Raw genomic sequence first — 19,716 nt, 5'->3', positions numbered from 1 at the left:
AGGAGAGGCGTCGGGGATCTCGCTGGGGCGGCGGATCTGAACAGAGGACGGCTGACCTGATACTGCCAACTTATCCATAGAGAGAATCTAAAACACACATATAGATATGACTTTTTATGTGTATTGACAGCAAAAGTTGGACTTCCTGCTGAGATAGACCCTCTATAGAGCAAGGTTCAGTTGTTTCTTTGCCAGTGGTGTTTAACCTGCTCACTGAGCCCATTAAAGACACTTTTTTTCATTGAAGCTTCTTTGAAAATATATATTTTTAAAAGCACAAAATGAAGACATTTATTTTTGGTTATGGTTTTAATTGCTTAAGTATTGATGTGGCCACTTTCAGTTTAGTTTCTCTCTTATTTAGTGGGCATATTCCTTTTTTTGTTATATTTATCTTAATTACAATTGTAATTTAAAGTTTTATAGTTGAGGAATCTACAGAGCATTGATAGAGCTAATTACATGTACAATGATTAAGACCGCTGAATTGCAAAACCCGCTAGGTAACCTTTAAGTTTTACTTAAAATGTGAAAAGTTTTTAACTCCATCCATTAATACAAAGAGTAATTTAGATATATAGCTTGATAAAAGACACACTTTAGTTTGGAGTCCAATTCTCAATATTAACTAACCATTAACTATGAATTTTGCCTCAAACTCTAAATTTGCTGCTTAATAATAGTTAGTAACGTAGTTGTTAAATTTAGGTATGGGGTAGGATTAAGGGATCTAAAATATGGTCATGCAGAATCAGGCATTAAATGTACTAATACATATGCTAGTAATATGCATGGTTGTAAGCAACTAGTTAATAGTAAGAATTTTAGTTTTATTTCAGTTAACAAAAATGTGTGTGTTAGATGTTTGTGTGTGTGTGTGTGTGTGTTACCCTAAGTGCCATCTTCATCTTAATCGTAGAGCCAGGTCCTGAGTTCCTGAGTGGGAATCGCTGACTGATAGTCATCTGATCCTCCTGCAGCAGCTTTGACAGAGGAAAAGAAAATGTCCCTAGGGAACACTCGTGCTTCGCATCCTTTACCTGCACACACACAAAACATCAGACTGTGACTCGTATGAGACACCACTGTGTTGTAAACACAGCATCGTCCAGACTATATATACTTTACATGAATAGGGTACAACTGATTCAATACAACTGTGTATTAATACCTTTATTTCTATAATTTAGTAATTCTCCAGAAATAAATAAATAATTACACTTAAAAAATACATGTAAAAAAAAAAAAAAAAGCCCACGTAGCAAAATGGATAGCAGGGCAACGAATCCAGTCTAAATACATCACTTAGAAGGGAATAGCTAGTATGATACCAAAGTTGGGGTTGTAATTATAGTTACACTTTCTTACAATATAAAGAACAGGATTTGCACACCCTCACAGTGTTCAAAACTTTCACCTTTCAGAGACCAGCCCAAATTTGTAACCATTAAGCCACAAAACCCCATGTGCCTGCGAGTGCATGTTTCTGCTTTACCTCCACTTCAAGTTCTTGACACTTTGGATTGTGTATCAGGAATGTGAAGGCCTCCTCCCAAAGCGGTTCGTTGGTTTTATATCTTGTCTGTAATGAGAAAAGAATGTAAAATATTTCACCATTATACATTTAGCAACACTGAATATACAGGATCTGAACTGGAATTATTTGACCATTTTAAAAATTCACAGTAAAGTCTGACTTCACATTATTTTTCATATTTAAATTTGCACCTTTAAGAATACCATGTTATGCACATATCAATTTAAAGGAAAATTACTTTTGTACATCAGTGTGTTTACCTTGCTCTCAAAGGATTTGTGTCCCACGGTAAGCTGGACGAATGGACTGGGCACACTGGTGACATTTTTACTAGACTATAGAGCATACAAATAGTTATTAACAATACTTCCATATTAAAATAACAATATGCACAAATAACATTATCAACCTTTACCGCACTCTTACTAAAGCAAATAACAAAAGGATTTAAATCAAACAATAATAGCGTCATCTCAAACATGTAAGAACATACAGTACATATTTGCACACTAACAGCTTGAAACGATCCTTATCCATATGATATTTACTCCCGTCTAAATCTGCAATGACTATGAACCACACGGCATGCTGTCCATTACCACAGACAGTTACAGTACATTACAGTATGGAAAGCTGAGCAGGCAACACTTTAAATAAATGTTTAATCAATGTGATTACCACATCATAAGAATAACCACAACATTTTAAACATGTTTGAATATGATTGCTTACCAACATTTTTTTGTTCAAAGTCCACAGGGGGCTGTTTTCTATATAGCTTGTACACATACAAACATATGTCCCATTTACTTACATGGGAAAAGTCCAAAATCTACAAGATTATGTTTTTACATTTTCAAATTAGCACTGTAATGTAATTCAATGCTACTGTAAATTCTGCTTCTTTAGTTCAAATCACAATATATTAGGCTGGGCCAGTTAAAGCATTTTCCCATTTAATCACAGGAGCAATTTAAAATAAAGTAACAAGATTTTTTACAGGAATAAATTACTATTAAAACTTGTCCAAATGTTTGAGCCTGATAATAGACAGCATGCCATGAGTCCAGATGGGGTAAACATTAAAGTTTCCATTTTGAAATATTCCATTAGACAAAGTTGAAAATATTTTAAAATATTGTATTTATTTCATTAAATTTAAATTGCAGTGGCCATTCCCCCTTATGAATGCCACGCACTACATTACTATCAGGACATAAAAAATAAAAACTTGTTAGATTCAAGCAAGATCTTACATGTTGCACTTATGTAGGATTTTGTGAATACTCTTGATTCATATATTTCTTGAATTTAAAGCAATCAATTCAAAATGGGCAAAATGGGATTTCCATAAGAGAAAAAGTCTCTGTGGGATTCAGAGACTGAATTCAGTGTGTTTCAGACATTCAGATGCACACACAGGTCTGCATGCGGTTAATCAAAGCACGCACGATACCTGCAGCAGAAGGATCTTAAATCGACATAAACAACTTGCCACATCTTTCTACATCATTATGTGAGTGCGGAAATTGTGAGAAATTGTGTTACCTTTATGGCTTTATTGACTGTACCCTTCTTCAGACCTGCATTGTTGAATTCTAAAGGATTGCGCTTATTTCCCCAAGCAGAAAAGGATGAGACACACACGCCAACACACACACACACACACACACACACACAAATACAGGCAGGATTATTAGAAGGATGGCATGCAGATTTAAATTCATAATTGCACAAAAACACAGACATCCTGGAGTACTCACTCAATCATACACAACAAAATGAATGATTACGGAATTAATGCATGGTTAATTGTATGAAAATGAGAAAAGATCATGCCTCATTGTATTTTATTCGTATGATTGTTCAAATGATGAAAAAGCACTAGCATTTTTATTCATTTAGTCATGCCTGGAGAGTGGGTACATGAGAGGACACAATTCAGGTGTCAAGGACAGTAATGAAGAAAGAAACATGAAAGAGAAATATGGACAAGGCAATCCAAAGAAAATCAGTCCAACCCACACTTCACTGCAAATCAACTCACAACAGGACACTACAAGACGCCTGAATTCACTGAACGCTTTCAGTGACTAATGAAAATGATCAAATGAGGCATGGGCTGATACAGCAACAGTTATACAACAGTTACAGATACAGTCGGTCCAAATGTGCCGATATTTAATAATATAGCACGCTTTGGATCAGCATCCCATTTGTTTGCTGTTCAGACACATGGCAGTTGATTCTCTTTTTGTATGGAAAGCAAAAATCGACAAACTAGCTTTCCAATATTGTATGTATAAACTGTTGTATAAAATGTTGCTTGTCCATAAAGTGAAGTGCAGAGTGAGACCCGTGTCATTCAACATGCTTCCAAAATTGACACTCTACTGCACTACTTGCATGTCTATGTTACACCCCTCCAACACACATTACTGTTCAAAATTTAAATATTTTACATTTTTAAAACAAGTCTCACATGCTCAGCAAGTCTGCATTTATTTGTTCAAAGTTACAGTAAAAACAGCAATATTGTGAATTCTAGATGATCCTTTAGAAATCATCCTAATATGCAGATTTGGTGCATATTAATGTTAAAACAGTTGTGCTACTTAATGTTTTTTTGGAAACGGTCACACATTTTTCGAAGACTGATATAGTGAACAGTTCCAACGCGACAAGGAATTAATGCTGAAGTTCATTTATTTGAAATATAAATATTTTGTAACATTATAAAAGCCTTTCATGAAACTTCTGATGAATTTAATGAATCTTTGTTATACTCAAACCTATATCTAATAAATAAAAACTTTTGAAGAGTAGTGATCACAATCTTTATCTTACACACAAATAATCAGCAAATCATTAAATGAAAAAAAAAAACAAAAAAACTTGATCAGCAATATACCACATAACCTCATTTAGCTGTCCAAAGGGCTGACAGCTGCATTATGTTGCTTTTTTTTTTTCTGAACCACCTCTGATGCTCTATATTCAAATGCCTTCTTTATAAAGGAAAGAGTGCACATTTACAGTGACAAAACAACTGCACACACAAAAATGGCTGCATTAACACCACTAATACAGACTATTTATATCTATTTAAAATGCAGGCAGGGCCTCTGTAAACTCTAGCATGCTGACAGACCAAGCCACGACATAAACAAATACAAACAAAACAGTCCTCAGAGTTTGAACAGCACTACAAGAACGAGTTTACATGCAAAAGGGAAGTTGAGATGTAACTATGAAACACGTCTAAATGAAATTGCACCAAATGCAGGTAAAATCAAATGCAAGTAGACCAATCTAATGGGAATGCCAGCAGAGTGACTCACAAACATTGTCCTGTAGAGGGCAGAAGTGTTTTCACAGAACACCAGCCCGGCAGAGCGGCGCTCTCTCAGACACCCACTGCCCACCTGCCCCTCAAAAACACTCTTTATCCAGAGTAACAGGAAACCAGAGTGGGACAACAGAAAGAAACAGAGGATGAAAGGAGAAAAAGGCAAGGCAAGTGCAGTAGTAGTGTTACCTGATGAAAGAGGAAAGGTGGAGCATAGGAAATTAAGGAAGAAAGAAGCTAGTGTGGGTGAGTGTGTGTGTGTGTGTGTGTGTGTGTGTGTGTGTGTGTGTATGTGTGTGTGTATGTGTGTTAATGCTCACTGGCAGATTTTTGGCTGAGTCCAGATGCACCAACAGTAATGCTGATGACAGTCCATCATTGGCCTGCCCTTTATCTGCTTTAATGCTGCTTAAAACCTGAAAACAACACATCAAACATTCATCACTCTGTTGTGTGTGATTCACATTGTGGAGATTTGTCTCTTTAAACAGACTAAATTATGTCTTATTTTACATGCAATAATTATCACAAAATTATTTTGTATTAGTTTATAGAAATGGGAAAGTTCAGAGTTTAAAAGCAGAAATGTGCAGTTCATATTTTTGTTATAGTTCTACTATACATAAGTTTGGGATCAGTAAGATTTATTATAATTATTTTAAGAAATGTTTCTTGAGCACCAAATTGGCATATCAGAATGATTTCTGAAGGATCATGTGACACTGAAGACTGGAGTAATGATGCTGAAAATTCAACTTTGCCGTCACATTAATAAATAACATTTTATTGCACAATATTTCTGTTTTTACTATATTATTGGTTTTACTGTATTTTTTATCAAATAAATGCAGCTTTAGTGAGCACAATATACTTCTTTTTTACTGACCCTAAACTTTTAAAGGGTAATGTACTATGGTTATTTGATCAGTAAAGTCTAAATCATTAACATAAGTCATATCATATCACTTTGGTGTGTATAAGAGGTGTGTTACATTACCTCATCGAGTTTATCAGGTGTAGGGAGAAGAGAAAGCCATTCAATCTTCAGGTGAAGCTTTCCTGTAGCAACATCATCAAGTACAAACCACTAAACTCACACCCACACACACACACACACACACACACACACACACAGGTGAAAAGGGGGGTGAATTTATTATCTGAAAACAAACATTTCATTTTAAAACTTGTGCTTTAAAATAATAATACTTTATTAAATGTTATAATTTCTCAAACATGAACATTCTGCTGTCATGTAATCATCCTATGATACCACATGCATAATACAGGTCTTTTTGACTATTTTTTTTTGGAGGAGGCAGGACATTCTTTAAAAATCTACTATTTATGCTCCACAGAAGAAATTAAGTCATAGGTCTGGAACCAGTGGCGGCGTTTCACAAAACCATCAGACACTTGCACATAACATTTAATGAAAATCAAGCTCAGATGGAGTTAACAAGGTTTTTAACCAGCGAATGACGGATATCTGTCTTTTGTCTGTCATTACAATGGCCGCATCTGAGGCAGTAAGTGGATCACATTATACGCTTTTATTAACTTACAGGTTATAACATTTATTGTAGTTATATGGGCGCTTAGTTTTTCTTGTCGTTTAATACACTTGGCCAAAATTTCATGATATACTGTATAGACGATGGAGCGCTATAAGCACAGGATATTAAAAACATAGCTTACAAAAGTAGCCTGGTTAAAAGTAGACTGAAAAAGCTTTTTTATGCTCTTCAAACACACAAAAAACATTAGCCATTACAGACATAGTGTTTTAGTGAAGATAACGCTGTACTTATTCAAACATCAGTTATTTATTATTTACCCTTGATTGCAAACAAGCAGAGATCTGTCTCCAGTAGGGTTGCCAGGTTTTCGCAACGAAACCGGCCCAATTTCTACTCAAAACTAGCCCAATTGCGTTTTAAGGTGGGTACCCCGGTAAAAATTGCATTCTGGAGGGTTAATACACATTTTCGGTGGGGATCCTCTAGTAAAATTTGCATTCCAGAGGGTAAATATCATGTTGTTGCCACTGTGCATTCAACCCGCGGACATGAAAAACAACCCGCAGCAACAGTGTAAAGTATCCCAATTCTGCGGGAAAACTGCAGACTTGGCAACACTGGTCTCCAGGCTGTGTGCATTGCGAGGTGGGGTGAAGTTATGAGGTTTCGCTGACAGTTTGAGAATCCATAGCATTACAAAGTTTAATGACAAGCTCTTTTAAATGCTTTTCATTGATTAAATATTTGTAAAACCCTCACACAGACATGAGGAAGTCCAATAGCATTAATTTAAAACAATAATAACGAAATATAATAGAGAGCTTGGATTTTCCACAGCACAGCTGACTGTTTCCATACGGAAACGCCACCCCTGTTTGGAACATCACAAAGCTGAGTAAATGATGCCAAGTGGATTTCTGAGTGAACTAATCATTTAAGAGATTTTTCTATACAAGCTTTGAGCTTGAAAATAAAAACAAAATAGAAATAAAACAAAAAGGTATTTTCTTTTGTACCTCATCTACTTTCTGTTCCTTCTCTAGTTCATCTACGTTGATGGTAAGGCTAAAGAATACAGGAGGACAAAAATCTAATTATTACAATAAAAACACATCCACACACATCCTGAGGATCTTTTATGGTGGAACTCTGAAGTATTATTGCTTGTAATTATTTGATGATTGATTAGATCAATCACAGGCACAGCCATTACCTTCCCAAATAATCATCCTTATCATGGTCCTCATCATAAAGCTCTATCTCCACATTCTGTCCTGGGTGATCGTACACAGATACCTAAAACACACATAAACACCTTGGATTGGTAAATAAAACATGTCAGAGAAGGACAGATTCAAATCACAAATTAGGCCCTTACCTCGTAAACTTCGTTCCATTTAGGATTAACGGTCTCTTTGATGATTTTGGATCTGAAGAGCTGATTACCCAGCTTAATGACACCATACGGGTCTGACTTTCCTTTTATCAGGCCACCCAGAAACTTGTCCTTCCCTATAATGTCCTGTGCCTCCAGAAAGTGAATCCGCAGAATATTCTAAAACAAAAACACACATATGATATAAATATTCGGTTTATATATGTGTATGCATGTGAATATGAAGTGTTCAAGTATGTCACCTTTGGCATTGGGAAGCGGAGTCTAGAAATCTGTGCATCATCTACAAGTGGAATAGTGATTTTGTTTGGCAGCACAAGAAAACTGTATATGATATCCTGAATAATGCTGTCACACAGACCACTGTGAGAGACAGAGGAAGAGAGATTAGTGATGATGTTATATATAATAACAAATCAGTCAAATGCACTAAATTCAATCTATCCTGCCAGAAGCAAATTTTTTCCCAAAAAATATGTGATATTTTTAATGGCAAGACTATGCCTTCACAAGCTGTATAGACCACTTTTATTATACTTTCTGGGTAAATTGAGCTTGACAGCTGCAGTTGTAATCTGTTTGCCTTTCCACGGTGTAGAAAAAGGCAACTTTAATGTTCTGCTACATAATAACGGTGTACAAAATAGCTTGTACAAATAAAGTTAAATGCCCATTCTCTGTATTTATGTTGAGGTATGAAACAAACACTTTTCAATGCTTTTTTGCTTTGACTAAACACACTTCCGGCTCTATTGGCTTAAACTATGTGAAATTAAACATTTGGGATAGTTCTCAAGGTGGCCAGGACCCACTAGAGGGCCTCAGCAAACAAACAAACAAAAAAAAAAGTTCATATTAATATTATATTTGATATATTGAAATGTTTAAACTGAAATGCTAAAAAAAATAATAAAATACAATCAACATAAACCAAAATAATATTTTTTGAAACACTTCCCCACAGTTTTGCCGACAGTTCCTGAAATTTCTTAAACCGCTAAATGAACTGTGGGTAATTATTTCATGAACACTCCCAGTTTCTGTGAACAAAAAGATGGAAAGCAAGTAGCTTTGTCTGAATTTCACCCAGAATATCAGAGAAAACATATATTGGGAGCCCTTTGAATATTGTATTTAACTATGTGGAGCTTTCAAATAAAAAGTGAAGAGAACCACTGGGATAAGGGGAAGAATTAAAGCTCTATAATGCTTCCTTTATCCTCCACCAGCAGTTCTCCATTAACACAGGATTCATTTAAGTACTGTAATTTATAGTTGTTTATAGTCCCTTCACCCACACTATGTCAGTCCCTCCAGGATTTCACAGAACTCTTTTCTGATTTTTGCGGCCTAAAATGACTGATTTTGCTGCGCCTTTTCTTAAAATCTGCATTGATTTGCGGCATTTCTTATTGTTTTGCAGTGAAAATATACCACAGACAACATTCTTCAAACACTGTTATGACTTTTCTGACTTCGAGAAACTTTGTAGGTCTCCATACTAACGTTTGAGGACACCAGCACTAGTGCCATTAAGTTCGACAGAAGGTGGCTCCAGCACCTGACAGTAAAGCACTCATCCTAATCACACATTTATATCTCAGAGATGTTTATTTATGTCTGCATGCACATATGCAAGATGTATTTTTAAAAGTGCTTACTCATCTGCATTACGTCTCTAAGACATTTCCTGTCAGATGTCAAATAGACATTTAATAGAATGCATCTAAAACTGCTTCTGAGACGTTTATCAGATTACACAGCAGATGATTCCCAGATCTTTAGCTGATGTCTTACAGATGTAATAAATACATTCTGATAAAATGTACTTTTATTACTTTCATTCATAATGTCTAAATACAAAAATATATATGTTAGGGAGTGGAAATGGCCTATAAGTACTTCTCTGCAGCCATCTACTTGTGGTAGTTTAATATATTTTTTATTTTTTAATAATTGTTTGCTTTCCTACATTATGAAACTTTTAGGACAAGATCTCCCCATGCCTAAACCACAACACCAGCTTCACCTATGACATGACTATAAAAGGAGAAAAAGATAGCGAGAGAGAAAGAGGGAGACTCCTCTGGGGAAACATTAAACTCTACATTTGGACACACACACACTGATGCTAGGGGATCACAGGCTGCACTTTAAGATAAAACACATTATTAAGACCCCATTGTTTCCCCTCCATCACAAATGGGTGTAAACATGGATCGTCTGATGTGGTCTGAAAGGGAGAGCAGCATTTCTGAGACTGCAGTGAGCGTGTATAATGTCTGTGTGAGAGACTTTTATCTGTGCCACCTCAAAATACAAAACAAGACATGTGACAGCATATGTGCATTTCAAAGGCTGCCTTATCCACTCTCCAGTTTCATGAAACTGGCATGTAATATGATAACATGATGTGTGATGGCTGACACGTGCATCACTCACTTTATTCCAGGGATGTCCAGCATATTTGTAAGACCTGTCCAGTTTATATCCAGAAACTAAGAGAGAGAAACAGACACATGTAACAATGTTTAATACATAAAGGTTATTTATATATAAATATATGTGTGTGTGTGTGTGTGTGTGGAAAATTCTAATGCTTGTGTTTATTTCCTGTAAAATACATCTTTATTTTTCACAGCAGCAACAAAGCTATTAATCAAATACAGCACAACAGTAACTGCCTATGTTTTCAGTTGGCCCTGGTTTTGGAAATATTTTTCCCTCCACATGAATAAAAAAAAATGTCAGTAAATTGTTTCAAGCCATGAACCAAACTAATAATCTCTGAGATGAATCACAAACTTCGTTTTTTAAAAAGGTTTTCATATTTTATGAAGGATATAGAATGTTGTAAGCACTGCAAATAATGTTTTCTAATAACAAAATGACAGATTAACCAAAAATAATGATTTGTAGTCATTGGTTATAAGTATGATCAAATATATAAGATATTTACAGTTCAAAAGTTTAGTAGTAGTAATACTGTAAAATAACATTACAATGTAAAACTACAGTTTTCTATTTTAAGATATTTAAACATGTAATTTATTTCTGTGATGACCAAGCTGAATTTTCAGCATCATTACTTCAGTCTTTAGTGTCACGTGATCCTTCAGAAGTCATTCTGAATATATGCTGCTCAAGAAATATTTCTTCTTATTATCTTATTATGTTGAAAACTCTTGTGCTGCTTAATATTTAGATTGTCTAAATTAAGTAATGGCAGGTATGTAGCAAAATTTATTTTAAATAATCAGACACAAACACAATGAAAGAACGTTCTTCAACATGTGACACAATTGTGTGTGTATTGGTTAACGTACAGGTTTCTTGAGGAAGAACACAGACAGTGCACCAATCAGTGGCATATCTCCTAGCAATGGCTCCATGATGACTCTCAACACACCATTAAGCTACAAATACAAACAACAAACAAATAAAAGGTAAGATTATAATATAAAACATGCTGGATTCAAACTGGCTTGCATGAGCACTATAGCTCAACGTGTCGAAGCATATGCAGTATTTATTAGTCAAATAATTCTGGTTTGCATAAAATGCACATAGATAATATGTGAAGGAGACCTGAGTTTAAATCCTGCTCGGGTTATTTCCCAAAACCACTACCGCTCATAATGTTTCCTGTAACATATCCACTATTCTCTTTATACAAAGCCAAAAAGCTCATATAAATAATTAAAAACTTCTGCTTGCAGATATGAGAATGGACTAACATGACATCTAATGCTTTACTATAAACTAACAAAGCAAAGAAGTGCTGTTATACAGTTCAAACTCATATCAAAGCTCATGTGTGGTCGCTCTGATTGTTATCAGGGTAATGGGGGCATTCTCAAATGTAAGCAACTTATGTAAGCAACACACAAACAGGCATCTGTCACACACTCTCTGAGTCTTACCTGTATGCTCTTGATTCCTGCACGGCAATAGTATTTCTTAATATCCACATCGATTTCAGTGTTTCCGACAAAACTAGACAAAGTTACACACAAACAGAATTTCAATATCTCAAGTCCTGTAATGATTCTCAGTGGTGAACGGTATCTGTGTGTATTTTACCTGATCTGTAGATCCATAATAATCTGTCGTTTATCTACATTCTCTGTATAAACTTTCACTCCATCCACCCTGAGGGGCTGCAGACAGATGGAAAATTATTATATTGTGTGTATAAGAGTATGTAAATGTGTGTGTTGGTTTACTAAATTTTAATTTGAGGACAAATGTCTTGAGCTAAATGTGACTAAACCTTCCTTTGCGGTTGTCCTGAAAGGTAAAAAGGATCTAGAATGTAATGTTTTGTCATTTAGACAGCTATGTAAACATGTGCATGTACCTTGTTCCCCATGTCTATCTTGGAGAAGGTGAAAGTACTTAGGTGTGCATTGGCTCCCTGCACTGCCGGTTCAATGGTCTCTCTGAAGATTTTATCTACAAACTGACAAATAAATGGCCACATCTGATGTACAGTCTGTTTAAAAAAAGAGGAAGAGAGAGAGAGTTAATACTCTTGAGAAGACATTTCTGGGTTAGCATAGATTCAGATCTATTTTTATCAAACCACACCACCACACAAACACCTTGTTGAGCCACTCCACTCTCTCCACATCTGGAAAATGAACCTGAAACACAAAACAAACTGAATTTTATTTTAATGGATATTTTAAACACATTCATAAGTCACAGCACATCACCAGCTGAGTAACAGCTCTCAAAATAATTCAACAAATCAGTATTTTACACTTCATCACAATGCCACGTTGATTCTTTAATTCCTTAATTCTTAAATGAAATGATGCATTGGTATAAACAGAAGAGTTAAATTTCCACTTCTCTAATTCTTAAAATGAACTTGTTTATTCTCATTACTCATCATATCCATTACTCATTACATGACCACATTATAATGACATAATGTGGCTGTTTAACTAGTTAATACGTTAGCTATCATTAACTGATAGAATCGTATTGTAAAGTGTTACCAATTTTAAATTTTTTTGTTTTTATAACATGATGCAAATGATTTTCATCATGTCCAGTTAGTGGTTTTTGAGCATCAGAGTTCTTTCACAGATGCTGACATGACAACATTAAACACACTAAACGGCTAGTGACACTAAACATACAAAACAACTAGTGCAGTCCAATTCATCGGCCATCAGTAATAGGTTTGAATCGGTTACTGAATCAGTTGAAGTAATTCTTCACTGAACCAGTATTTATTATTTGAAAATATATATAATTATATAATACAAAGGGACTTCTGGGAATTACCTTTGTAACAGATTTTTTTTATTTTTTTTTTTTTTTTTATCAAATTTTTATTTATTTTTTCCTTTAGGGAAAAACATACAGACATGCTTCACAGAAATAGAATATAAATGTATAAATACATCCATTTACATACATGTCTATACATAAGCATATATAATGAAGCATAATTAACATAATAAAAAAAAAAAAAAAAAAAAGAAAAAAAAAAAAAAAAAAAAAAAGAAAAAAAAAATAATAATGATAATAATAATAAAAAGAAACAAAATAAAATAAAAATAAGTAAAATCCCATGTGGAACCCACCCGCCCCTTGGATCCCGATCCCCATATCTCACTCGCAGATTAAATCTAAAGCCCACGGAGAGTGGTCAGCAAAGAGTGCCAAGCCTCTATTGCTGACTCTTTGGCACCGTGGACTCTAGCTATTGACAACTCCAAGTAAACAATATCCAAATACATTAAAAGCCAAGCTCGAAAGCAGAGTGAGTGTGGAGGTTTCCAGCGTGTGGCAAGTAGTTTTTTAGCAGCTGTAAGTCCAGCCAACAATGCTCTTTTCTTGTCCAGTGTCAATCCCAACTTTGACAAATCATTCAAAATAAGTGTAGCAGGCGTACAAGGCAGTCTAATCTTAAACAACTTAGAGAGGTTAAAGGCAATCATCTTCCAAAATTCAGCCACTGGGGAACATTCCCAGAACATGTGAAAGTAACTGCCAGTCACTTTAGCAGAACAGAAAGTACAAGTAGGATCGTCAATAACCTTCATTAAATGAAGCTTCCTAGGGGTGAAATAAACCCTATGTACAAAATTATAATGAATTTGCTGGTGATCAGGGTTTCTGGATGATAAACCTATATTGATCCACACTTTATCCCAATCAAATGCGGGTGACAAATCTGGAACATCTCTCCTCCACACTGTGTCCAACGCCAGAGGTCTATAAGCATATCGCAGCAAGAGCCAATAGAGTCTTGATACAAAACCCCTAGTGCTCCCGACAGAGTAAAACAATTTTCGAATTGGATGTGATGTGAGCGGAGCTTGTAAGGGGGCACCGTTGCTTTTTAGAGTCGATCTCAACTGCAAATAAAAGAAAAAGGAGGTACGTGGTATACCATGCTTGATGCAAATATTTTGAAAAGTAAGTAACCCCGCCTCCCCATAAATATCCCCAAGTGTACAAATGTTTTTTTTTTCCCAATCAGGAAATCGAATATGACAACCGCCAATCAGCAATCTCTCATTGTTAAATATTGGAAAGTGTGGGTCCCAGATAGAAAAACAACCAGCCAATTTCTCCACCCTCCTCCATACCAAAAGTAAATATGAAATCATGGGACCAAATTTCAAACGGCATTGATGGGGTGAGATTTTTGCATACAAAATATTAGTAAAAGAATATGGAGCTATCATCCGTTCCTCTAAAGTTCGCCAAGAGACTTGAGCATCAGGGTGAAACCAGGATAGAAGAGGTCTAAGTGTGAAGGCCCACTCATAGAACTTAAAATTTGGGAGAGACAGGCCACCAGCCTGCCTTTCTCGCTGCATGGTGGTGAGCTTAATACGAGGTCGTTTGCCATGCCACAGAAATTTACTTATTGCTGAGTGCAATTTGCCCCAATATTTAGGGGGTGGGGGAAGGGGGAGCATTGAGCTGACAAAATTGATTCTGGGCAGAACATTCATTTTAATTATGGCTACCCTGCCACGGAGCGAATTTGGAAGGTTAGACCACCTGTCCAGATCCGCCACCACTTTGTTAAGTGTTTTAGAAAAATTGTTTTTAATAATTGTCTGTATGGAGGAATAGATGTCTATCCCCAGATAAGTGAAGTTATTAGTAACTGGAATAGATGCAGGGATGGGAGTATTGCACATTGCCTGATTTAAGGGTAGTAAAGCTGATTTCTGCCAGTTAATTTTGAAGCCAGAGAGCTTGCCATAAAGATCGAAGGTAGACAAAATATGTGGGATACATTGCACTGGGTTATTTATATACAATAAAATATCATCAGCATAAAGTGAAACATGGTGGTGTGTACCTCTAATGGAAATTGGAGAGATTGTGGGAGAACCACGGATAGCTTGTGCCAGTGGCTCAAGAGAAAGGGCGAATAACAGAGGGCTAAGAGGACATCCTTGTCTTGATCCTCTCAAGACAGCAAATGGGGAGGAGCTAATTTTGCCCGTAAGTACTACAGCTGTTGGGTTTTTATACAGGACCTTAATCATATTAATAAACGGCAAACCAACCCCCATAACCTTTAGCACTGCCCACAGAAATGGCCACTCCAGGCGGTCAAAGGCCTTCATTGCATCTAGTGAAAGGACAGCAGCAGGGGAATTTAAATCTTGAGCATCATGTATAATGTGTAATAGTCTTCTAACATTATCTGTAGCAAGTCTAGACTTTATAAACCCAGTTTGATCACTATGTACCAGTTCTGTCATATGGCCTTGAAGCCGACGGGCCAGTAATTTTGCGTAAATCTTTAAATCTGCATTTAAAAGCGAAAGAGGCCTGTAGCTGGCGCAATCAGCTGGATCCTTTCCTTTTTTAAGAAGCAGTGAAATTAATGCAGAATTAACATCCCTAGAAAATGATCCCTCTCTAACAGAATATAAAATCATCTCCAGTAAAAGCGGGCCAATCTGGGGCCAAAAAGTAAGATAAAATTCGGGTGGTATTCCGTCTGGACCTGGTGATCTACCTTTACGCATGTCCCTAGCAGCTGTCTCGCACTCCTGTAATGTGATTGGTTGATCTAATTTTATGGCGTCATCATTACTGAGATGAGATAGTTTAACATCTTTCAGGAAATTATTGCAGACATCTTTATCAAAATTATTTTCCGAATTATATAACTCCTGATAGAAGGAGGCAAAAACAGCATTTACTTTCTTTGGGTCACATTGTATAGTGTTATTTTTGTCTTTAATGCAAAAGATATCAGCAAAGTGCTCATCCGTCCGAAGTTTCATTGCCAGTAAGCGACTGGGTTTTGAGGAGTTAAAATAATAAGTTTGTCTGGTTTTGTGCATGAGGAATTCTGAACGACGCCTCAGAAGAGAGTTAATCTCTTTTTTGATCAATTCCTTTTGTAGGGCTGTGTAATCATTAAAATTATGTTGCAGGGAAGCATCAAGGGACGTATATTTTAATTCTAAAGCTTCCAATTTAGCTGCATGAGCTTTGTTTTGTGTTGAGGCATATAAAGTGGTATTACTCCTTATAAAGCCTTTTATGGCCTCCCAAAGAATCCTTGGATCGAGAACAGAGCCAACATTAAAGTCCAAAAATTCACTAAAACTTGTTTCAAACTGAGCTTTGAAAGACTCATCTCGCAGTAAAGAAGTATTAAGACGCCATCTGGGGGCTTTAGTGGAAAATGGGCGAACCTTGACTGAACAACATATGGGTTTGTGATCAGACCAGGTCACCGGAATGTAATGCGCATTTTGAATATTTTGAAATAAATCTTTTGAGGCAAAGATAAAATCTAGTCTCGAAAAGGATTTATGTCTCCCTGAGTAAAAAGAATAGTCTTTTAAAGAAGGGTTTAACAAACGCCAGATATCGACCATGCCCGTTTCGGATGCCCAGTGGCGCAACGCCTCAGATGCAAGATGTTGGTCTTTAGTCTCGCTGCCGCCTGTTCTGTCCATGCTGCTGTCCCACACCGCATTGAAATCAGCCCCAAGAACTAAGTGAAATCCTGTAAGATCAAGCAAGGATTTAGTTAATAGATGGAAAAAGGTACGATCAAATACATTAGGGGCATAAGCAGAAATAAGTGCAATGTTTTTCCCATCCATACAGATCCTTGCTATAGCTATCCGCCCTGCATCATCTGCCCAAGAGTCAATCATATCAAATTTTAGTTTACGTTTACACAATACCATTACCCCTTTAGATTTTGTTGCTGCAGATGAAGTTGCAATAGAATGATAAAACTTATTGGCTAATCGACCCACATCTTTGCCCAATAAATGTGATTCCTGAATCATAGCAAAGTCTATATTTTTCTTACGAAAAAATTCTAGTACAGTGGTTCTTTTGTGCGGAACGTTCAGACCCCTGGCGTTGACTGAAATAAGGTTAAGAGCTGTCATATGCTAGAAGGCTTTGTGAAAAACAAAGAAAGAGGAAAAAAAAAAAAAAAGAAAGAGTTGTCCCAACAACAGCACGAGAGAGAACCGGATCCATAAAAGAGAAACACCCAAAAAAAAGAAAAAAAAAAAAAAAAAAAAAAAAAAAAAAAAAAAAAAAAAAAAAAAAAAAAAAAAAAAACCGAAGAGGAAGGTGAGGAAGCTGAAACTGTCGAACCTTCCTGAAAATCCACAACTGGATAACTAACTCAGAGAACTTTCTGACCACTCAAGTGCGGCAGCAGCGCCACCCATCAGCAAACAACTGAACAGCAGTAGTGTGAACACATTAAAGACATCCGCCATCTAACAGCGGTGCTATATCGTTAACAGACACGAAATCTACAGACCCCCTACCCAACATAACCTGCACACATGACTTATAACTCGGGCAGACAAAGAAGGAGAGAGAGGGGAAAAAAAAAAAAAAAAAAAAAAAAAAAAAAAAAAAAAAAAAAAAAAAAAAAAAAAAAATACTGTTACCAATATGCCCAGTCTACAAATTGTGATAAAAAATACCACTGCAAAAATAATATTAAAGGCAATAAATGAATAAAGTGGGAGACATGCAGTGAAGTATATTATAGATAGTGATGCGAGACAAACATCAAAAATAGTTAATATTGATAATAAAAAATAATAAAATAAAATAAAAACTCCAGCTTTATAAAATTCGGAATGCTAGTTTAAATGGACATCAGAGGAAAAACAGGAAAAACGGACATATATTGTATATAATCTTGCCCGAATCAGTCTTAAAGTTTCAAAAAAAAAAAAAAAAAAAAAAAAAAAAAAAAAAAAAAAAAAAAAAAAAAAAAAATATATGTAGGCCTATATGTAACAAATAAAAATAAAATAAAAAATAAAGAACGGGGAGGAATATCACCGCTAACGTTAATGGCCGGGGATAAGAATGATTGTTCTGCTTAACATTTTAGAGGTTTTTGATGCATATCAAGGCCTTCTTATGATCTTCAAAACGATGCTTAACTCCACCCGGCGTTGTAAATGAAAGCACTGCAGGATAGCCGATGCCAAACGGGATTTTGGCTGAGTGAAGCAGGCGTTTACACTCCAGGAAGGAATGTCTTCGCTCCTGCGTGGCCTTCGAGAAATCTTGATAGAAGCTTATCTTGTTGTTCTGCCAACGGACATCCCCGATTTCTCTAGCGAGTTGTCTCACCCGTTCCTTCTGTTGAAACCTCAAGAACCGCACGATAAATGGCCTTGGAGGGGCACCGGGCTTGGCAGGTAGAAACGACCGGTGAGCACGCTCCAGATCTAAGCCCCCTTGAAATTCAGCATGAAGGACTTCGGGGAGAGTGGCCTTCAAAAACGATACAGCATCTTTATCCTCCACACGTTCCGGAAACCCATAAATGCGTAAATTAACTCGCCTGTCCCGATCCTCGTATTCAGTTAGTTTGGCGTTCAATTTTTCAACCTCCAAAGCAGAAGCCGGGGGGGCGACGCTGCGCTGCTTCTCCGCCTCCTCTAACATATCGAGACGCACCTCCGCGCTATTTATCCTGGTTAGCATGTCGGCCAGCTTACCCTCCATCGCCTCAACTGCTCTTCTCGTTTCTGTGACGTCCTTGCGAATATCTGCAAAGTGTTTAGCTTGCTCATCTGATAGTTTTTGAAGAAGCTCGTGAATTTTAGCAGTCGAGATGGACTCATCCGCATCTTCACGTGCTGGGGATACAGGAGAGGCGTAGGCAGCTTTTGAGCTAGCGGTAGCCCTAGCACTTTGCTGATGTTGAGACGCATTTTCGTTTTTCCGGGGATTTGGCATATCGAAAGTGGTTGACGCTTATTAAGGCAACTTGCGGGGGAAAAAAACAATGCAATAAACTGCGGATGCCTATATATTCACACAAAATGTTATCTCGTGGCGCTGCAGCCCTCAACCTAATCAGCCATCTTGCTCGGCGTCATCACGTGACCCCAGATTTTTTTTATGAAGACTGATGAAGGATAGGATGTTGGAGTTAAAAGTAATTTTCAGATTTTTGATTAAAATTTTCTTCCAAAAACCATTATGCAGTATTAAACCATTTAAAGTTTTTCACTGAACACTGTAAAAAAAAAAAGGTTTGAAGTAAAATGATTACTGGAGTATGTTTTACTATAAAACACAATTTAATTCTTTCTAAAAATGTCCAAGTTGCAAGTTTAATTAATTGTGCAAAATGTGGTTTCTTTGGATCAACCTGGAAATTAGAAATTGGAAATGTGGCTATTACAACAAATCTTTTCCAGTGTTTATGATAAATTACCTTACCGTATCTCACAATTAAGTTACAGTTAACCAATTAACAGGTTTTTACTGTAGTCCTGTTCTCTAAAAATTGCAAATGTTTTTTTGCAGTGTTGAAATGAGAACTATTAATATTCTACTCAATTAAAATAATATGAAAATGTATTTCGCCGCATCATGCTGCTCGCTCACAGTGTAGACAATGTGT

At 36.3% G+C, this 19,716-nt stretch overlaps 1 protein-coding gene across 2 annotated transcripts in view; it reads right to left on the bottom strand.

Moving 5' to 3' along the window:
* LOC132096169 (extended synaptotagmin-2-like) overlaps positions 1-19,716 on the bottom strand; it is a 28,405-nt gene that overhangs the window by 2,157 nt on the left and 6,532 nt on the right. The window contains exons 2-18 of one of the 2 annotated variants that reach the window (XM_059501395.1): positions 12,407-12,448; positions 12,163-12,297; positions 11,886-11,962; positions 11,726-11,798; positions 11,129-11,218; positions 10,245-10,300; positions 8,045-8,165; positions 7,785-7,961; positions 7,620-7,702; positions 7,423-7,471; positions 5,884-5,973; positions 5,207-5,302; positions 3,086-3,148; positions 1,798-1,872; positions 1,496-1,582; positions 891-1,040; positions 1-87 (exon numbers count right to left, since the gene is read on the bottom strand). The exon at positions 1-87 is cut by the window's left edge and continues 287 nt beyond it. In XM_059501395.1, coding sequence (XP_059357378.1) covers positions 1-87; positions 891-1,040; positions 1,496-1,582; positions 1,798-1,872; positions 3,086-3,148; positions 5,207-5,302; positions 5,884-5,973; positions 7,423-7,471; positions 7,620-7,702; positions 7,785-7,961; positions 8,045-8,165; positions 10,245-10,300; positions 11,129-11,218; positions 11,726-11,798; positions 11,886-11,962; positions 12,163-12,297; positions 12,407-12,448 — 1,551 coding nt within the window. The remainder of the gene's footprint in view (positions 88-890; positions 1,041-1,495; positions 1,583-1,797; positions 1,873-3,085; positions 3,149-5,206; positions 5,303-5,883; positions 5,974-7,422; positions 7,472-7,619; positions 7,703-7,784; positions 7,962-8,044; positions 8,166-10,244; positions 10,301-11,128; positions 11,219-11,725; positions 11,799-11,885; positions 11,963-12,162; positions 12,298-12,406; positions 12,449-19,716) is intronic. The other variant, XM_059501396.1, reaches the window with a different exon arrangement.

Source organism: Carassius carassius, chromosome 20 (assembly GCF_963082965.1).
Source record: "Carassius carassius chromosome 20, fCarCar2.1, whole genome shotgun sequence".
Lineage (NCBI taxonomy): Eukaryota > Metazoa > Chordata > Actinopteri > Cypriniformes > Cyprinidae > Carassius > Carassius carassius.
Note: the sequence above shows the minus strand (reverse complement) of the source record. Positions and strands in the feature narration are given on the sequence as shown.